Source organism: Phalacrocorax carbo, chromosome 2, assembly GCF_963921805.1.
Source record: "Phalacrocorax carbo chromosome 2, bPhaCar2.1, whole genome shotgun sequence".
Lineage (NCBI taxonomy): Eukaryota > Metazoa > Chordata > Aves > Suliformes > Phalacrocoracidae > Phalacrocorax > Phalacrocorax carbo.
In genome coordinates this window covers 139,319,203-139,339,552 of record NC_087514.1, presented here as the reverse complement: position 1 = coordinate 139,339,552, position 20,350 = coordinate 139,319,203, and the positions used below count along the sequence as shown (strand labels likewise).

The 20,350-nt window shown below is 38.2% G+C and overlaps 1 protein-coding gene across 4 annotated transcripts in view; it reads right to left on the bottom strand.

Moving 5' to 3' along the window:
• Positions 1–20,350, bottom strand: part of ICA1 (islet cell autoantigen 1) — a 75,593-nt gene that overhangs the window by 4,049 nt on the left and 51,194 nt on the right. For 2 of the 4 annotated variants that reach the window (XM_064444543.1, XM_064444545.1), the window contains 5 exons: positions 14,185–14,279; positions 11,916–11,965; positions 8,236–8,298; positions 8,078–8,119; positions 3,917–4,198 (listed from right to left, as the gene is read on the bottom strand). In XM_064444543.1, the coding sequence (XP_064300613.1) occupies positions 3,917–4,198; positions 8,078–8,119; positions 8,236–8,298; positions 11,916–11,965; positions 14,185–14,279 (532 nt within the window). The remainder of the gene's footprint in view (positions 1–3,916; positions 4,199–8,077; positions 8,120–8,235; positions 8,299–11,915; positions 11,966–14,184; positions 14,280–20,350) is intronic. The other 2 variants (XM_064444541.1, XM_064444542.1) reach the window with 1 other exon arrangement.

Sequence of the window (20,350 nt, the reverse complement as noted above, 5' to 3'; positions counted from 1 at the left end):
TCATTCTCTGGTCTTACCTCGACTATAAAAGGTCTGAAAGCCCAAGCTGTGTTATTAAAAGGAGGCAAGAAGAGTGTTTCTATAAAATCACATGAATTAGGAAGGAAATGTAAAGCCACAAACATCCTCTGTATCTCTAAGGAAACAAACCAAAAACTTCTCCAAAATCTGGATGCAGAGTGCTCACATGTATTTGTTCTAGGCAAAGGCTTATGAGCTAGCCTGTGCCCCCTGAAAATCCTTGAAATAAGCAAATTTGAATCATAAATAATGAAAAGTATGGCATTAGATTCAGAATGAACATACTTTCCCAGGCATTTTCTCTGCTTGTGTTACAAAAGAGGAGAATGGCAGAGGACTTTACACACAACTACAGAAAACTGTAACACTTTCATTTGTCTGAAGATGTATTGCAAGAAAGTGTTTTAATATGTCAATGGATGGCAATGGATAAATTGAGCAGCTTAAGCGAACAGGGCCAAATCCTAATTTCATAGAAATGAATGGGAGTGCTGCCCGGAAACTTTCTGTGCAAGTCCCAGTGACTTCAGTGAGATCAGGAGTTGGCTCCCCAAGACCTCACTGGTGTTCGTTTACAGTGATGTGACTGGCCGACCACAGAGTGAAACACCGCAGACTAGTTAACTCCTTTGGAGCCCTCCTTTTGAGTCTCTGGACTAAGGCTTGATAAGTAACATGCCTGTGAGAAATGCCATGGACTGGTTCTCTGTTCATGGAAACAGGTAGCTCAAGTACCACTCAAAAACCAAAAAGAACCTAACAACAACATCCAACCAAAAATGCTCCACGAAACGTGTCATCCTTTCGTAATGAACTTAGGCATCCATGAAGGATGCATGGGAAAGGATGACACAGAATTTTTATTACATACTTTCATGAATTATGTTTTTAGTGTCCACTCACAGTGAGCTACAGAGAACAACTTTGCCTTTCAAAAACAAACTGCAGCCTATTAATTTGAAAGGAGTTGTTGGCCCTAAGTCTGTTCTGGTTTGCCTGTTCACAGGATGGCTTCATTACGTGAATAGACAAAAGATTATCGCCGAGACAGCAAGGAAACCAAACAGCTTATTTTCAGCTAGCATCCTCACAAATGTAACCACAATTAAATGTAGAAATGGAAACGGCAAGCTGCACGTTTTCTTACCAACTAGAATATATGCACATGTAGGTGAGATAAAGAGAAGCCCTTAGTGCTATGAGTAAGTAAGTAAATGAGCCATAAACATGATGAAGGAGAAAGCCAACGCTCTCTGTGAAAAAGTGTAAAGGCAACCAAACTACAAAGCTGGATCTGGAGAGGAATCTAAAAGATTTGCTGGGAGCATGCTGTGCTTCTAATATATATATATAAAATATATACATATATACACACACACACATATTTATGTATATTTTAAACCAGCACCTGGTAGTCCCGTAGCAATTCAAAGTCCCATTGTGCTAGATTCTGCCTATAAATACAGCCAGAGAAAACCCCGAGCTGGGAATTCCTGACCATAGCAGTTTATAACCTGCATAGCATTGTGCCTGTTTTACAGATTAAGATCTGAGGCAGAAAGAAAACAAAGCCCCAAAGATTTATGAGTGTGCTTAACATAAAATAAGTAAGTAATCCCACTGAAGTTAATAGAAAAGTTAATGTGCTTAAAGTTAAGCATGTGAGTTTTAAGAATCTTTATGGTCTTAAGGCCAAATTCACACAGGAAGTATGCAACACCGAGGCTCCAGTGTAGCACCTCTTAGTGAATAATTATTAAGCTATCCTACCAATTAGGGGAAAAAGAGAGTGTAGGATATGTATCACAAGTCCTCAGTAAAAATATCCATGATTCATTTATTCTAATATTTTCAACTTGTATGTTTAGATATGTTTATACTGCAGTTAGTATTTGAAAAAAAATAAAAGTCTCAGTTTCCAAATTCATTGACAAGGCCAAATCATGAAAGAAGTGCTATGAAATGAAATGCAGGTTAAGATTAAAGTTGAGATTTCACAAGATATAAAATGGACAGAATTCCACCTTCTGTTAAAAAATAAGAAACAAAAAGCTTAATAAGAAAAATAGACTATGAAAGTTAGTTTATATAATGCATTTTACTTGGCAACTAGAGTCAGCTGGGAACATGCTGATTATCAGATACAATCACTCGACTGATTAGCTGTGACTTTTCAAATGTCAGTAGATCAATTACTATGATCTTCTGTCAAAACCTCTGAAATTGATTTGAAAACATCAACATATTCTATTATTTCAACACATACTTTTTCTTATTCAAAAAGATTTTGGGATACCATGTCAACTGGAATGAATTTTCCATTTCTAGTGTTCCCTGAATGCAACATTCCTGATTCTGAAGTGCTAACGGCGCAGCCAACGCCTGTGTCTTGTGTAAATGAGAGCGATAACCTCAGAAAGGATACCCAGCCCTGTTTGCCATTTACACCTCAAAAATATTTTTTCCTCCAAAAACACATTTACATTTAAAAACATGTAAAAACTCTGAGGAAAAATATCAATCCCATAATATTTCTGTTGCTATTTTCAGCAATTTGTTTAAATTTGTTTATGTCTCTGTATCAATAAATATGGTTTTCTTTGTTCCTTTTTCCCCTTTAAATAGATATCACGTCTGCTTCTGGTCACAAACTGTTTGATTTGACAATGCAATGACTAAACCTCCTGATTTTTTTAGCTCATATTTTATGAAGTCAGATCCTACACTCTTCCAGTCCCTCTTCACTCTATTGATCATACCCATATATGCATGCACCTCATCATAAAAATACATCCAAAACTGTGCATCATTGCAAACGCCACTCGCCCAGTTTAATCTAAGCATTGAAGTCAGCAAACCCAAATATCTTGCTTTAGGGGTGGTGGTGATAACTGTATTAATTATAAGGTAAATTTGACTTTCTTATTCTTGCCAAAATGCCACAGGTCATTTTACATGATGTATGATTGTACCAGGTGCATGGGTTCCAACAAGTAGTCTTCAGGATGGAATCAGTCTGCTAGTCTTTCCTACATCACTCTTTCCCGAATGAGATTTAAATGACTTGGGACAGAGCCAAAAAGGCAAGCTCCTCCTCCAGCCTGCAAAGCCCTAGAAGAAATCTAGCTGGACTGTGGGGAGGATGAAGGTAGTTGCTGTTGGCTGGTTATCACCAGCCTGCCTTCCTCCCTCCCTTCCTCAAAGCCAAAGCAGCAGCAAGAAAGCTCTGCCCTAGTTCCCCTCTTTCCTTTCTTCCCCCCCCCAGCAGCAGCTTGGAAAACCCAAGAAAGCGAACTGCACAGAAGAAAGGGGAAAGAAAGAGTTGCATCAGTAGATAACCTGCCTACAAGAGGAATCCACCTGTATTGTTGCTAGGGTGAGACAACCCATTCTACCTTACCCATAACCCTACATGCAACAGTAAGGGAGGATTGAAAAGAAACCAAGAAAATTCATGAATGCAATAGATTTTCACTAAGTTGTTTAAAAATAGTATTATCAGACAAAATACAGTAATAATTTTTGGTTCTTTGGCCCCTTAACAGAGGCAACAGTTGTGATTTAAGCAGTAAAAGCCACTCAAATAGGTTTTCTGTTACAAAAAAAAAAAAGTGTCTCAAAAGGCCTACAGAACATTTCAGGAAGCTCAGTGAAAATATTCAAGACAGTAATTTTTACTTCAGGTTTTAGGGTACTTCATCCACAAACACTGAATAAGCAGGGCTAGAAAAACAAATATGCTACTCACATGCTTTTCTCCAGGCCACACTCTGCTTTAACTTCAGGGTTTCTGCAGCTACGGCACAACATAAGCTGTCACCACACTTCTACATAGCAGAAAACCATGCTCTAAAACCTAAAACCAAAACGCTAACAGAACAAGATGAGCTCTCACCATGTAAAGATGACTGCAAGTCATTCATGTTTTGGTCTAAGAGCTGTGAGGGCAAGAAGCCTGATGGTGTTGGTGCCACAGATGATGAAGTGTTCTCCACATCCCCAGCTGAAGAGTTCATGGTGAGATCAGCAAGTGCAACCTGTCCAAAAACAGCTGTCCACTCTTTGCTGAATTCCCCCTCATCCAGGGAGGAAGCGTTGAGGATCTCATTCAGTAATACCATGTCATCCTTATCACCAGTTTCTGACTCCAAGGACCTCACAAACTGATCCTTTGAAGCTGTCTCAGAACAAGAGAGTCAAGATAAATAATTTTTTAGACAAAGAAAAGAAGGAACCTTTTTAAAACATCCAACTAGCTTTTGTATGTTAAGTGAGATGGAGTATTTTTGCGTGAATGTTTGCTGTTTTCTCTTTTAAATGCAATTCTCTTGGACATCTGCGCTTGTAGCTTATGCAACAAGTAATTCCTTGGTTATCCTAGATAACCTCACTGCTGTTAAGACTCATTTCTTATTAAAAGCAATAAGTATGCTTAAAAATCTGTTACACACCACACCAAAATCATTACATAGTCTATTATTTAAAACATTGGAGAAGACTACTTTTATCTTGCTTTTTGAAGCATTGTCTAAAACTGTCAAAAAAATCAGATCGGTATAAATTGAAAATAAATAAGAGGCATTATTCTAGAATTCTGTGAGAACATACTTAAGATGACCTTTATGACCTTCTGACCAATGCTTGAATTATTGGGGCATTTTCCCATGAGAACAGGTAACTCTATGAGATTTCTACACTGTTCAATGCTGTAGTAACTTTTTTCCCCTCCCTTAGGCTGTTGAGAAAGAACTGGGGCCACCTTCCTTCTGATTCCTCTGGCTAGTTTTTCTAGCACCAGAACTGCAACTGAAGAAGCTCTTAGATCACTGGAGCCACTACTCCTTAAAAACACATTTTTTCCTATTTCAGAAATGTTAGAGAGTTATATAAAATACATGAAGCTTGTAACCAGAAATGTAATCCTTTTCTCTACCTTACAAAATATTTGGAGTAAAAGAACTGTCAAGGAACCCCCAGTGTTTTTTTACTTGGAAACATTTAGAGCTCCACCGTGGGAGTACGCAGAGGACAAAAATGGTGGTTAACAACATTGATAAGGTTATGTTACTGAAACCCAGATCAGTTTATCTTAATTACGCTCATTTCAAACTTGTGGTAAGGCAAAGAAGCAACTTCAGTTTTCCACAGTTTGGATAGATCAGCTGGGCTTTGCAAGTTGTACCCAACTTGCAAAGATGTTTTTAAACCTTTTGGGTAGGGATAAAAGACTGGTAGTAGCAAAATGGTTGCAACAGGCAATTTTATTTAAATGCAATGGCTTTCTCAGGAAAGTTCCTTTCCGATAGCTGTAATAATTTATAATGAAATGGCTGAAGTTGAGTCAGAGGAGAAAAAAAAAGCGCAAAACTGCGTTTTAAAATAGGCTGATGAGTCAGCATACACACCTACGTACTAAGAAACAAATAAACCAACACATAATAAAAGGATTTTTTATTCATTACTGAATTCAGCTCTGAGATTCAGCTCCTTTCTAATTTACAGTTTTATATACCTCTGTACTCCCTGACATGGCCCAAAAGTTAGAAATAGAAATACTACAAACACGTCAATTCTCCTGATGTTCCTACTAGACTATGACTAAAAGACCATAGAAAACAATTTGGTCTCACGAACTTTCAGGCTGCTTTCCCATCTTCAGATAACCAGCAAAGAATATTAACATTGTCCAACCACCTACAATTCCCCGCCTCCCCCGCTATTCAGCAGGTGAGGCAGAGGGGTAAATCCTTCTGTAGGGGAAAGACACTTGCAATTTCAAAGGGACTTATGAACTCTGATCTCGATGTGGCATCACCATCTCAAAGCTGCTTTCAGGAGGTCCCTTCGTGAACTTGGAAGGCTTACAGGGGGAGATGCAAAGAGAGCATCATTACTAACAGATCTGCTGAGGCATACCGCCAACACGGCACATAACCACAAATGACATTTACTATAATGGAACGAAGGCTTTGCAGCAACGCAGCTCAGAGCAAAGCTCTGTTTCATCTGGGTATCCCACTGCGGTAGTCCCATTTTTTACTGGGGGAGAAATTACAATAGAGGGCTGTACATCTGAAGAGCAGTTAGGTCTTGCTGTAGTGTGTACGACCATCAGACATCTGAGGAGTGACACATTTCTTGTCTCAGCAGTCTTTCTGATCATCCTGTGGGGATGATGCACCCAGGGCAGGGGAGCACAGGGTGGTGCTTATGCTCAGCCTGCCTCGAGTAAGCACCAGTAAGTTCTACTCTTGTTTGCAATAAAGGTTATCTTAAAATCAGTCTTGCTTATCAAGATATTACTCATGTGGTATCGCTGCTAGATTACTAGAATGATATGGACTTTCTCACCTCACCCGTAAATCTTCTATTACTTCTCTTCCTGTTTCTCTGTTTTCACTGCCCGTTTTCACAGTCAAAATCCCTTTTTTATCGGCACATGCTGCCCCTAACCTTATAATTGTCCATTAAAAAAACCCTTAAACTCCCAATAAAACACTGAAAAAACAATGTCACTATATTCTTTTTTGTAGTTGTTTGAACAAGCCTCTAGCAATGCTCATATTCCTTTGCAAACATCCTTGTTTTGCTGCTAAAAAAAATTAAATGAGAAATTAAAATATTTACAATGATACAGGATTGGAAACACAGGATAAAGACTTCTTTCTGAACACACACAAAAGCACACCTTTAACTGTACTGCTGCACTTAATACAATAGTCATTAGCCTAAAGCTAGCTAGTGTGTAAGATTAGGGTAAATGGCTGATATTGTAGCATTAACATAACCCTCCTTATCCGATGTAGCCATGCCACAACTGCTTTCATATTAATTTAACTACTTGACTGAAGATAAAAAATACAGCCTTCTAACTGGCATAGCTAAACTTGTATGACCAATAATTGTATGCATTATCTGTACCTCCACTAAGAATATCCAGCAAGGAATGGAACTGAGTAAGAGGAAAACCAGAAGAAAAAAGGCCACTACTGGACATGCACTGACCTTTTTTATTAACCACAGAAAAGAAGTCATCACTACCTTACCTGTCCACAGATTAGGGCTGCCTTCTGCGCAGGCAGCTGAGGAACTTCCCCTGTTTCTGCCTTCATGGGTGATTCCCCACATGGGTAATTTCCCCACAGTGCAAGAGACTGCCCGTGGCAACTACAAAGTTGAGGTGTTTGCAAATGCTCTCTTCCTTACCTACCATGAAGACAGTGCCTTAAATACCCCAAATTACACTCTGTCTATCTGACTACACCACACAAAGGGATTTTTTTTCTTTGCTTCTTTACTTGTTTTTGAGTTGCCACAGTTTTTGTTGTTGTTGAAGTTTTTTTTACTCATTCTGCTGAGAGATATGAGCGAAAAGCAAATGAGAAATTATAGGCAATACTCTTACTGCATATGAAAACACAATATAAAACTTTTAGCCAGATCTTTCATATGTTACATGGTAAAACAGTACCCTTTGGAAAAAACCAGCACATTCCCTTGAGCTGCCACTGATCTACCAAAGCATAAGAGTAGCCTGGAATGAAAGATTGCTTTCTCATGTGTGTACGAGAACAGCACAGCAGAGTTAATTAACTATCTGGCTGAAACAAGTCACCAGTTCTTATACAGTTTTAAGAGACCTAAATCATCTGTTTCTGATACGTATATTTCTGATATAATATCTTGGGGTTACTAGTGTATTGCCAAGGGTTGTGACACAGCAACTAAAGAACCAAAAACAAAAGTTTGTGAAATGTTATAGGAGGGGTAAGGTTTTCAGTGGGACAAATAAAACGTAGTCCAGTATACCTAACCTTGAATCACCTCTTACAACGTGTTTTATTCCCAGTAAGGTTTACTTCACATTACAACATCAGGAATAATGCCTCTGCGTGTATATGAAGTTGAGTTTCCTTTAACAGTAGTGAAATACCGCAGCTGATTAATTTCATTCAACCTTCCAGATTATGAAAACAATTAAGATCTAAGGTTAAAATTATACTTGATGCCTGTAATTGAAAAGCAGATGAAAGAGATGTGCACAAATGTTTCATACCATTTTCTTCAGGTTGCAGGTCTAACAAGTCATCTATGGCACCTAAGAGAGGAAAAAAATAAAAAAGAAAGAAAAAGTAAAAGTAACAAAGGAATATGTGCAGTACACCGACAATCAGTATGTATATATCTAAAAGCAGTTTTCTTAAGTCTCTTCACCTGAGTTCTGCTTGTGGTTACAATTTCCTTGTAACGTGGGTATGACATCCTTGCAATCGTCAGCTGTAATCAAGATCCATAAACATGTCAAATTGCACTTGGCATAAAACCATGCTTATAAACAATGTCACTATAAGATCAACATGCAACTGTTGTTGGCATTCATGTTTAAAATGAACCTGGTCACAATGGATGGAAGACCCAAGCTATAAGCATTTCTAAGAAGTGAAGAAAATTTCTGAATAATAACCTGTGTGGGGATCTTGCTTTGAATCTCTGCCTGCCACACTAGCCCATCTCCAGGCTGAGTGCACCCAACTGAGGCAACTGCAAGAACCAGACTGGTTTCTGCTGTCCTTCAGAAGCAGAGACACTTGTTTTAGAAGCTTGCACTTACACAGGCCAGGAGGCAGCACAAAAATGCCCAGAACCTCAGCACTCCCTAAATCACCTTCCTTGACAATATGTTCTTCCTCATGACAGCAATTCTGGAATAGGGAAAGGAATCCTCCCCCGAAGTACCCCAGGTCAGGATATAAATAATGGCACCTCTTCTCCTGCAGGAAAATAAATGGGCTAAGACCAACAGGAGGGACAATGTATAGCTGAAGGTTATCAGAAGTGAAAAAGTGCCACCATGCCCCAACTTTATCTACCTTAAGGTCTGAGCAAGTTTCTTAGATTAGACATGGAGTCAAAATAATCATCTAGATTCTGTCTATCAGTGATGAGAGACACCTCTCTCAGATGATTAATCCCATTTAAGATATGTAGAAGAACAGGAGGGATGAGTTACCTGCTGAACATGCTTTTCTCTCCCCATTAACTGTTGAGGACAAGTAATTCTGTAGCTCTAAAGGCAAATGAAGGGGTCGGTCACAGTATTGCCACAACTGGAAAGCAGATCTGCTGGAAGCCTCAAATTTGAGGCTGGAAAGGAGAAATAAAATTCTCTATAGGGGAATAAAAATTGAATGCCAAACCCTTTCAAGAGAAACTTCAAGGTGAGTTCAGAATGAAAAGAAACAGAAGAGCTTGCTGTTTGAATCATATTATTTTAAACAGACTTTGCTAGGAAAATGACAGAAATGTGCTACCAGAACTAGAATCAGCTGACCATTTAAAGACCCATGATCACATCTGATTACACTTTATATAGGTATAGATAGGAAAGGCATAAACACACATGGGCAAATAACACATGATGCTTCCATAAAAGGACAATGCACAAAGCTAAAGGGGAAAACCCCAACCCTAAAGTAACTGGCAGAAGGGGAAACAAAAATCAGAAAGAGAAGTTCATGAAAGGTGGGATACGGATGGCCACAATTCTGTAATAAAAAAAAGTACAACTGTTGCTGAAAGCCTGCCTTAGTTCAATGGTAAACATGATGGAGCCAATCTTAAAAATATCCATAGTATATTAAGGGAAAATGCATAAAAAATGATTAAAAAATGGAAGTTATGAAGTAGAAGCAGTTGATGAGGAAAACTAAGAAGAAACACAGCTCCATCACTAGTAGCACTACATCTGTATTGCTTTAGTACGTACAGAGTACTTTAAGAAAAAAAAATCTTAGCAATGGCACAGACCCACTAATGTATGGAGATGGAAAAATTTAGCAGAGCAGGCAGAAGTATTCAAAAATACTTCAGTTCTTTTTAGGGGTGATGGAGAGAGACAGATCAAGGTATTTATATTATGGACGATGGTGAAATATTTTACAGCCAATAAGTAACTGAGATTCTAGAAAACATCTGCTAAGAACATATAAATCAGCTTTTATATCCAAGGATATTACAATATCTCACCAAAGAGATATCTGATCTAATTAATTGCAAAATGGGTGAAACTTCAAAACACTGGAGAAGTCCTAATATTGTGTCATTATTACAAAAAACACCCAAACAACAACAATAATTAACAGGGTGACTCAAGTAATTGTAGGTAACTATGGGCTGGTAGCTCGCCATTACTCCTCGGCAAAACATTTACTGAATCCCATTCAGTACGGGATTCAGCAGAAGAATATGAGCGTAATAAATGCTCCTATAATAAAAGGTGGTTTTATGGAAAGCAGACCTAGTTAAAAAACCCCAACTAATTTCATTCTTTGATAAAACTGTGAGCTTTCTTTGGTAAAGATATTTGTTTAGAAACAACTTGACTTTACACTGCATAGCCTTCCAGCCAAAAAGTTAGCACCGCATAATATCTATAATGAACATATTGAACGGATTAGGGACATGACAACTAACAGATGTCAAAAACCAATTGTTAGGAGAAATACTTGTAAAGCAGAAGTGTTTCTAGTTTAGATCTGCAAGGTTTAGTGTTATATCCATCGCTATTCAATGGCTTTAGCAGTCATCTGGAAGTAAACACAAAATCACCCTTGAAAAAAAATGTGCAGACAACTAACAGGCTATTAGAGGCGGTCATTCAGGCCAGTCATTCAGTTTCTGTAGTTAGAGCTGGGAGAATTTAATACCACTAAGTCATAAGTTTTATCTCTAGGAATAAGGAATATAAGCCATGCTGCCGAAAGGAAGAATGAGTCCTGGAAAGCTGTGGCCAAAAGGAACCGAGTCTTGATAAACAACAAATTCAGATATGAGCTTCTCGCTTGGTGCTGTAGCAAAATGACCTATCTTTCTGGGATATAGAAACAAACACGTGATTTTACCTTCTAGAAACGTGACAGGAGAGACCAACATCAGATATGTCTTGTCCAGTTATATATTTCACATTTTAAAAGGGATGATGGAAAGTGGAATGTAAACAAAAACTTAAAATGTAAAGGACTACAGAAGACATCTTCAAGACATCAGTCTGGGTAGTCTATTGAAATGAAGATGTGAGAGGTGTCTTGATTTTAACGTAGTACCGTTTAAGTACCTTCATGGAGGATAAAAGACTACATATTACAGTGATTCTCCACTGATTCAGTAGGAAAAGGTGTACTATAAGCCATGGCACTGCTTAGGCTGGAAGGACCTCTGGGGGTTATCTTATCCAATCCCCTTGTCAGAGTAGAGCCAGCTATGAAGTTAGATTAGTTTTCTCAGGGACATGTCCTGTCAAGTCTTGAAGATCTCCAGGAATGAAGATTCCACAGCCCCTCTGGGCACTTCTTCCAGCACTTCGCCACCCTCACCATGAGCATTTTCTTTCCTAGCAGGTAATCAGAATTTCCCTTCTTGTCACTTGTGCCCGCTGCCTCCCATTCTTCCAGTGTGAGCTTGCCTGTGTCACTGGGTAATAACCACCCACCAGGTCATTGGCAGTGGCTGAGTATGACTTTGCCTAGCTTTTAGGCAGAGGTTCCAATGAGTTCATCAAGTTTTTAGTAGAGCACATGCTTAATCACTGGAATAAACCTAGCAAAGCTAACTGGCACACTTGCCTTGTCTCAGCGCCTACTAATCTGCAGAACCTTCCCAATATAAGAATCATGCTTTGGAAGGCAAGCTATCTGACCTATCTGAGAGTCATTTAATAAAATGCAGCGGCATGTAATAATATGAGAGACTAGGTTTAACAGATCTTCCTAGCCTTAAGTTTTATGCATTTGCAGGGATTTGCTGGGTGAAGTTCAACATATATGAAATAAATCAAAATAAAAAAACCCCCATGTATTACGGCATGATTTAAGTTATGATAAGATGAAATAAAATACCTGAATAGTTTGATTCCTTGGTATGGCTCTCCTCATCTAATGAAATCAACCTTAATTTGAAAGAATAAGAAAACAATTGAGGAAATAATTGTAAGGCTATAGAATAATAATACATTTTTTTTCATTTTGGTCACATCATTACAGAATCATATAAATAACAAATAAACAGTAATTCAGATGGACTCTTGCATTTGCTGTATATGCTGGTCTGTTGTTAACTTTTATTGCTTCTTTGGCAGAAGTCTGTTGAAAACAAAAATCAGATTGAAGACCAACTATCAAAACCTACCACCCTTCCATTTTTAATCTAACTAAATCTCTGTAATGAAAAGTACATTCTATTCTGCTTTTCCAGATTTGGTCTTTATAACTATCATGAAGGAGGTACAACTGTTCCAAAAACCAAACCAAACCAAACCAAGCAAAAAACCCCCAACCCCAAACAAACTTCTCTTTTTAATAGCAACTAACTAAAAATCAAGTCAGGCGTCATGTCCCATGTCAGCAGATTTAAAAAAAAAACAAACAAAAAACCCCCACCAAATCAGCAGTGATAATGAAAAATCTCTTGACAGAAGAAAAAGCTGTGATTTACATGCAATTCTTATACAAAGGTCATCTCTCCAATGAAGAATATATACTTTCTATCTGTTATTATTTTGTGTAAAGCTGTTCAACCAGTAGGGAATGAAGCAGCCACAAGGCCGATGTGGTGATGACGAGGACTGTGTATTCACATTCCTCCTCTCCTCTAGTGATAGGACAGGAGGAGCCACATCCCCTGCTCTTGGGGATAGCCTTGTGGGGAGCAGAGGAAAGTTAGATTCAGGCCAAATTCTAGTACAATGAATGTTACTGTGAATGGAAAGTTCATGAGAATTTTTAAAGCTTCATTTTGTGTAATTCTTCTAGAATCTTAGATGTTTACCCAACCCAAGGCCCTGGCAAAGGTGAGATGGGGTCCCCTCTCTCCCCACCAGCCCTCCCCAAGGGCAGGGGGCAGCTTTGAAAAATAAAACAGGGGAAAATGGTTTTGTACAAAGGGGTAAATAAAGCAGGATTGTGTAAAGGAAAAATATTTATGGTTTGTTTTAGACAGCAAAATTTTGCCATATTGTTTCCCCTCAGTTTTATGACAGAAAAGGAAAAAAGATCATCCATAAATAAAAAAAAAGCACAGCCATGACAAGGCATATGATGCATTTGCTGGTAGGTGTCAATACACACATCTTGCATAAATCATTAATTCATTCTAGAATTTTATATTCAACATTGAGGAAAACAATTGTTTATGAAATTCTTTATTATTGTCGCATGAGAAGCAGCAGATTCAAGGAACTGCTGTGGAAACCATCACGTGCCAAATGGTACTTGGCCAAGTCCTTTCTAATCTGAATAGCACCAAACCTGACCCATTTATAAATTGATTTTGGTCAGTGGTTCCGAATCTAAAGAAGTAAAAGGACTGGAAAACGGAACTCTTTCAAAAACCCTTATTATAAACAGCTGAGCAAAATCCACTAATTATCAGTCAAGCTGTTCTCTGCTTTTTGACAGCTGATCCTTTGCTGGGTGCTTCATTTAATCAGGAACTGCCAAAACAACAGGTGGCAGCAGGATTATATCAATGTTGCATCTCCTCGCAACTGAATCCTGATGGTCCCGTAGGGGAGGGATCGCATCTCGCTCTCCTGTTCTCCTCTCCCCATAGCAGCCCATTCATAAGACTCTCTCACCTCAGAGCTACAGGTAACTCAAACCTTGATAGCATCAGCTCACTTAGATGTACTTTTTACTAAGTACCTATTGCTTCATTGGATTACTAACTGGTGCTGTATACATTACAAAAACTAATCGCTGCTCAAAGCAATCAGGAATCCATATCCTATTCCTAGGTGAAAGGAGATGCTGCTGCAGGGAGAAATACAATGCTCATGTATCTTCTCCCATGTGTAGCTGTTTAGCATTTCTTTTACTGAAGAAAAATGAAGCAAAAGCTGAAAAACAAAGAGAAGGCTAGGAAAGATGAAACACATATAAAGGTTTAATGGGTCTTCTTAAAGCTCTTAATTTCACCATAAAGTTTATTAGTTTTCAACTACACATTACAGCATTTCAGGAATTCTTGTATTAACCTGACTGTTAGCTAGTGTGATCAGACTAGCTGTGTCTATATTTCCATTTAAAAATGTTTAGTGACTTTAGCAACCAGAAAGCAGATTACAGACAAAAATACTTATTATTTTAATATATAGGCCATGCGACTTACTGACTCTGCTGATCTTGTACCGATTTGGTGCTCTCAATCTGCAGGTCCTCCTTTTCTGCTTTTTCTGTTAGTTTATTCACAGGATCTTGTAAGCTCTAGATCATAACCATAATATAAATGAAGAGAAAAAAACAAAACAGAATCAGGGGAGCAAAAATGTGTCAATTTAAGGCCAAACGAGACTATACATCTTACATAAATTAAGCAAGAATGTTTCTGAGCTTTATCATAACTATATCTGACTCAAACAAGCAAAATAAAAAATGTTTAGAAGATACTCATTCAAACTGAGTCACATGAACACACTTTATATAAGAAGGTGACTCTTGGCCCATTCTAAACTCATGTTCTGTTTCCAGTATTTCTAAGTAAAACCATCTATACCATGCGCAAAGCAGGCACTAAAAGCATTTTCCTTTGCCATTTTGCAGGTTTGCCTTTTTTTTTTTTAAAGATGAGAAAATTCATTCTTTACAGCTGCTTATTCCACATATACTACTTCCTTATTCTCTTTTTTTCCTGACATAACCTTGGCAACTGCAGCATAGTGGGAAAGTACTACTTGTATCCAGAATCAGAAAATGAGGGTTAAAATCTTGGATGATTAGATAGAGGCCGTGTGTGGTATTACAAAACCCTGCTGTCCCTTTGCAGTTTAAAAGACCGTGCTACAAGATAATGATGTACAGTTTCATGGTCAGCATTTTTATAACCAAAATTTGGACATGTGAACAGGCCAACCCATAAAGCATTATAGACTGACTCTTTGCGACTACAGAAGTGATAAATATCCTACTGGGGGTTCCTGTTATGCATTAATTAGGATTTCTGTATGAAAAATTAAATAACCAAGATAGAAATTAAATAATTTCAGATGTTAGCAATGTGAATATTTGGCTCTATGAAATAGTTTTGGAGGTGAAAACATGTTCCTCTTTCCAAAGTCCAACTCAATTTCTGAAAAATAAAACCATGTTTCATGTGACTAGTCCTGACCACTTGTAATTACATTTATTTATGTCTCATGTTATTACAGTAGTGTACCTCCTCTGCCTTCTCCCCTGTCCCCCAAAAAGCTGAGGCTAAAACAAATAAGCCACCTTTCGTTCAAAACATAACAAACACAAAAATCTGGTGCTTTGCACCTGGAGTTCTAACAAAATGGTAGTATGTTTCAACAGAATAGTAAAACAAAGAAAAAAATGTGGCCGCTAAATCCATCTCATCTACTGAATAAAAGTCAGAGTCCCCAGCCCATCTGCTACAAGAAAAGCATTCCCAGGTGTGTCACAGGTCTTGTTTGCACTGCCCTGTTATCCAGGACAGATGAGTCCCCAGAAGAGGCACTCCAGTTTCTGTTTGGCTCAGTACTTGTCTATATGAGGAAATGTTTACTTCAGTGTTTTAGACCTGTTGTATACTGCAGTCGCATTTTTTCCCCCTCAGTGAGTTCTTTTATCCAATATCACAGATTAATTTGTCATAAGCACATAGAGCACTGCAGACATTATGCGAAAAAAAGATGAGGGATCACAAAAGCAGCAATAATAAATAGAGGCATTAAAGAAGTTTACCTTATTCTGTGATTGCCACTTTTTTTTTGAAACTGTAACAGTGCTAACCGGAACCACTTGTAAGTGCAGTTCTTGGATTCTGAATAATGGTCACCAGCCGCCTCAGCTAGATCACCTACAAATTAATGTTACCTTTAACTGCATTTTTACCAGGTACTGATTAGATTGCACTTCTTGTAGTATTAAAACTGATGGGAATTATTCCATTGACTCCAAGAGGCCCCGGATTAGAGTTAAAAAACCTAAGAATATGCACTTCACATGCACGGAAGTGCAGCGCAGAGAAAGACAGCAGAGCTTTGCATTATGGGGACTGTACTGCTGTGGGCACCTGAACTGTCTTGGATACCTTCATCGCAGGGCACACAGCTCACTGTAATCAGGAGATGATGGTGCAATAGTTGTGGTGCTCTGTCTGCCACTAAGTATAGCAGCACAGAGCCTGCCCCAAGAAGGATGCAATAGTTTTGAACAACACACAGAACTACTTTAAAAGTACTGCCTAATTATCCAACTTAAACAAAACTATCAGAAGTCTTCTGCACCTTCACTAAGCAAAATACAAAGAAATCGGCATCCTTCTTTAAGGAACTGTGTTTTACGATGCTTCCTTCATGAGTGTTTCAGGAAATCTATATTTAAAGGACTGTGATCAAACCACGGAAGCAGCATATAGAAATGGAGTTCGTAAGTACCTTGGGAAGGAAACAGCATGACAATAATGGCAGTTAATATTTCCCGTATTAGAAAAATAAATGTAGCTCTGAAATACAGCTTCCGTTTCAATGGAGATTATGCTAAAAATTGTTAAAAATCACCAGCTGTATTTTAATACAATAATTCAATTTAGCAATTTAATTTAGACAATATTCCCTCCAATTCTGATAGCAAATAATGACATTTTCCTCTCTCCTGCCTCTTTCTACTCCACATCCCAATGTACGCTATGAACTGAGATATCTTTTTGAAAAGATTAAAAAAAAAAAACAACTACAGAATGCATATGAGATAAAACTGAATGTTAAAAAGCCATTGTAAACTGTTTTCTAAACAAGAACCCACGGTAATGTGATCGCTACTGTCAGCACATGTAGAAATGAAACTCTGATATTCTGTTAATTGTTTCAGGTTACATCAGAAGAAGGGAAGAAGTCCCATCATCTAGAAAGTGTAATGATTAAACAAGGCTATAAAGATGAGTTCAGACAAAAGCAAGCACACTTCAGTTGTGTGCATGAGGCGTCCCTCCCTGACTTTGCTGGCTCAGAGCAGACAAAAGTGTAACATCCCAGCACCCATCTGGGTGCTTGTGTGAACTCACATGGACTTTGTTGCAAGCTGCACCCGTTTGTGACCGAAGGTAGGATCCTCTTGTGTTTAGAAAGCTTTCTTCCTAGCTTCTTTATTTCTCTTTTACTCTAAAAATCAGGGTAAGACCATAGATACCAGCAGAGCAAGTTCACAGTCATTCACTCTGCCTATCCTCTGTCTACAACCAAAACAAAAAACAGTCACCTGGTGATATTTTGCTTGCTCCCGGCACTCCGACTAAACACGCAAGCTGACAAGGGGTTCCTCTGCTGCAGAGTCAGCTCTGATTCCAGCTCAGGCACTGTTCCTAGGCTGACTGCTACTCACTTAGAAAATTCCTTCACCTACATCTGGGCTGCTTTCAAGCCAAGCCAAGGTCATCTGGACTGCACACAAAACCTGTCCTCTGCAGATAAATCACCAAAATGTCAACAACATGCTCAGCTCACTCACAGTTCCCCCCAAGTGCCTTGGACAACTAATGTGCTTCCTCTGGACGAAGAAAGAATTAAAGCAACACATGCTAAGGGCAACTCCAGCAGCCCTGGATACATCCTAGGACATCACAATGCATATGGAGAAGTGCAGCACCACTGAGGGAAAAAAACCCTTGGATATGTTTCATTTGGGGGGAGAGCTGAAAGAGAAGTAGAAAAGCAGGTAACTTCAGAACTTCCTCATGGAGATTCATCACCAAAACAAACCTCCAAACCCCCAAAAGAACAACCAAAAAAACCCCAGAAAGATAAAATTGTACGCAATCTTGCCTATGAGTAAAGTCATGGTGCAACAAACAGACACAAGAAAGGATACCAGGCTACAGCTGAGGTCAGCAGAGGGCAACAGTGTCGTAGTACCCGTTTGGACAGAGTTCTCCAAACCATACACAGGCAGCAGTGTTCCGCTTTGCATGGAAATAAATTGATGCACTGAGATTTACGCCTTTTAAGTCCCTTACCAGGGCTATTATTATTTCTAGGCTCATATGAACTCTTCAGGAAGTTTGGTATTACAGCATTAAAACGTAAAAAAAGTAACTAAATATTAATTAAATAACTAAAGCAAATAAACAGTGACAGAAATTAGAAGGAGGTATAATTCATGAAAAGTAGCCTCTGAAATAAAGTTTAATTCATTTGATATATGGTATTTCAAGACAACGAGACCTTAAAGGCTTACCAAAACAGAAGCCCATCATCTTTAATATTACAGCAATGGATACAGTAACAGATACTTTTACATTATGATACATAGTGTTGTTAGCACATTAATAATCATCTTTCATCAAGCATAAAACTTGCAGTTAGGAAATACAGCTGCAATAGCATAATTATACTACTCTCAGCATATACCCTGAAGCAAAGAAAACAAATGGGCTGCTTTTTGTTAAGGGACTTTGGCAAACATCTCTAAAGACAATGTTTTCTTTCCAGAAAAAATCCTGAGAGGCATTTAAGAGTCTCCTTCCTGAGGTACACGCGGTACATTAATATATTCATACTACAAAATACAAATAGTAATTTTCCAGTGCATAGCACCTTCTAATTTTTCAGTGAGACAATCTATGTCTAAGTCAAATATTAACAGTTTCTTTAAATTCTTGTTTTAAAGTAGAATACTAATCCTACATACATGTATGCTTAGTTTAATTCAGAAGGATCACTTGTATGAGCAAAATTAAGCTGCTAGTATAAGAACTGGAATCATAAAAGACAAAAATGATTTGCAAGCAACAAATTAAAAATTTTCTTTTAGAAAAGATCCCTTTTAAGATCTTTTAGGACAGGGAAAAGTATTCTAAAAGGGGCAACTCCCAATTAAACATAGAAATGGGCACAGTGAAGTATTCTATGTATGTTTTAAGGAATTATATATTCTAATTGTATATTTTTAATGCATAAAGTCAACAGCAGACATGGCATCTACATCAGGTACATTTTAGACCAAAAGTTTCTCCGTCAGAAACTTGCCCTACATCACCTGTAGCCATTTATTACACTTCATAAAAAAATACCATGTAATCTCAACGTAGAATTAGCTTGCAGCTCCTTCTTAATATATCCTTACTCTGGCACAAACACGATATGACTGGTAGAGATCAGTTCCCTAACCATGGACATCTATTTTTTTCTACACCCAGGTCTAGCAGAGGAGACACGGGACTCATGGAAGTCCCTCAGCCTTCAGAAATGGCAAGTAGAGGTGAGGTGACTTACCTTAGGAAAGCACCTGAAGTAGCAGCAGGCACCTATTCTCTTAGGCAACAGAATCTCATCTGATGCAACCACCAGATTTTTATTTAATCTTCTTAGCAATCATTTAATGTAAACAAACAAAACTACTAATTGGGGGAAAAGAGATCATGGAGGAGGACTTAACTTTGTACTGAATATAATCCTATACTCTAGAAACTGAAAGAAATAAAGAACTAATACTAAAAGGCAGTAACATAGTGTTATTCCCAAGCAACTGTTTTCTGAAAGTACAGACTTCCATGAAATCCTGTAGTATAAAACTACCTCCTGATTAGCATCATTTCTCAGCATACCTATCACTGCAAAACCAGGAAATTGCATCTTTTCAGTGCAGGAGGCCGGCAATAAAAATGGTTAAGATTCTCATAATAAAGTTAGGCTGCATCCTACACTACAGTATTCACAACCATTTTGACAGTTACTTTTTGTTTCAAGGGAGTGCTTGTTACATGTTTGTGGACTCAATATAGATTATATTTCTTCACCATAGATTCCCAACCTAATTTCAAATTCAGATTATACTAAAAGGAGGATGTTCAAAAGATAAGCATCCCCAAAACTCTCTCATCCTCCATCACAAGGGTACTTCACACTCCAGAACAGGTGCATTTTCCGTACAAGTTCCTCTCCAAGGTGTCTAAATGTAACTATACATTTTGAAACATATGTCTTGTTGAAGTGATCACATTTTTAGATATGAAAGAGAATGAAAAATAAATACCCAGCAACAATATAAGCTACCTACAGAAATTAGACTGAAATTGGTCTGCATCAAAGCAAAGAGGAAAAATTCCTCAGAAACCTTCTAACATCAGGCGGTTAAGGTGAACACCCCACCAGCATGGTACCAAGGCTCCTGAGCAGTCAATGGTGGAGAAATAAAGGGGACTTTCTTTTCTGGTTTGGAGTTGAATTGGTGAGTCTGTAGGCAATTACTAGCAATGTCAAGACAACTATACCCAACTGTCCTGCTGAAACCTGACAAAAGCTCTGGCTACACCCCATCTTCCATGACGTGAAATATTC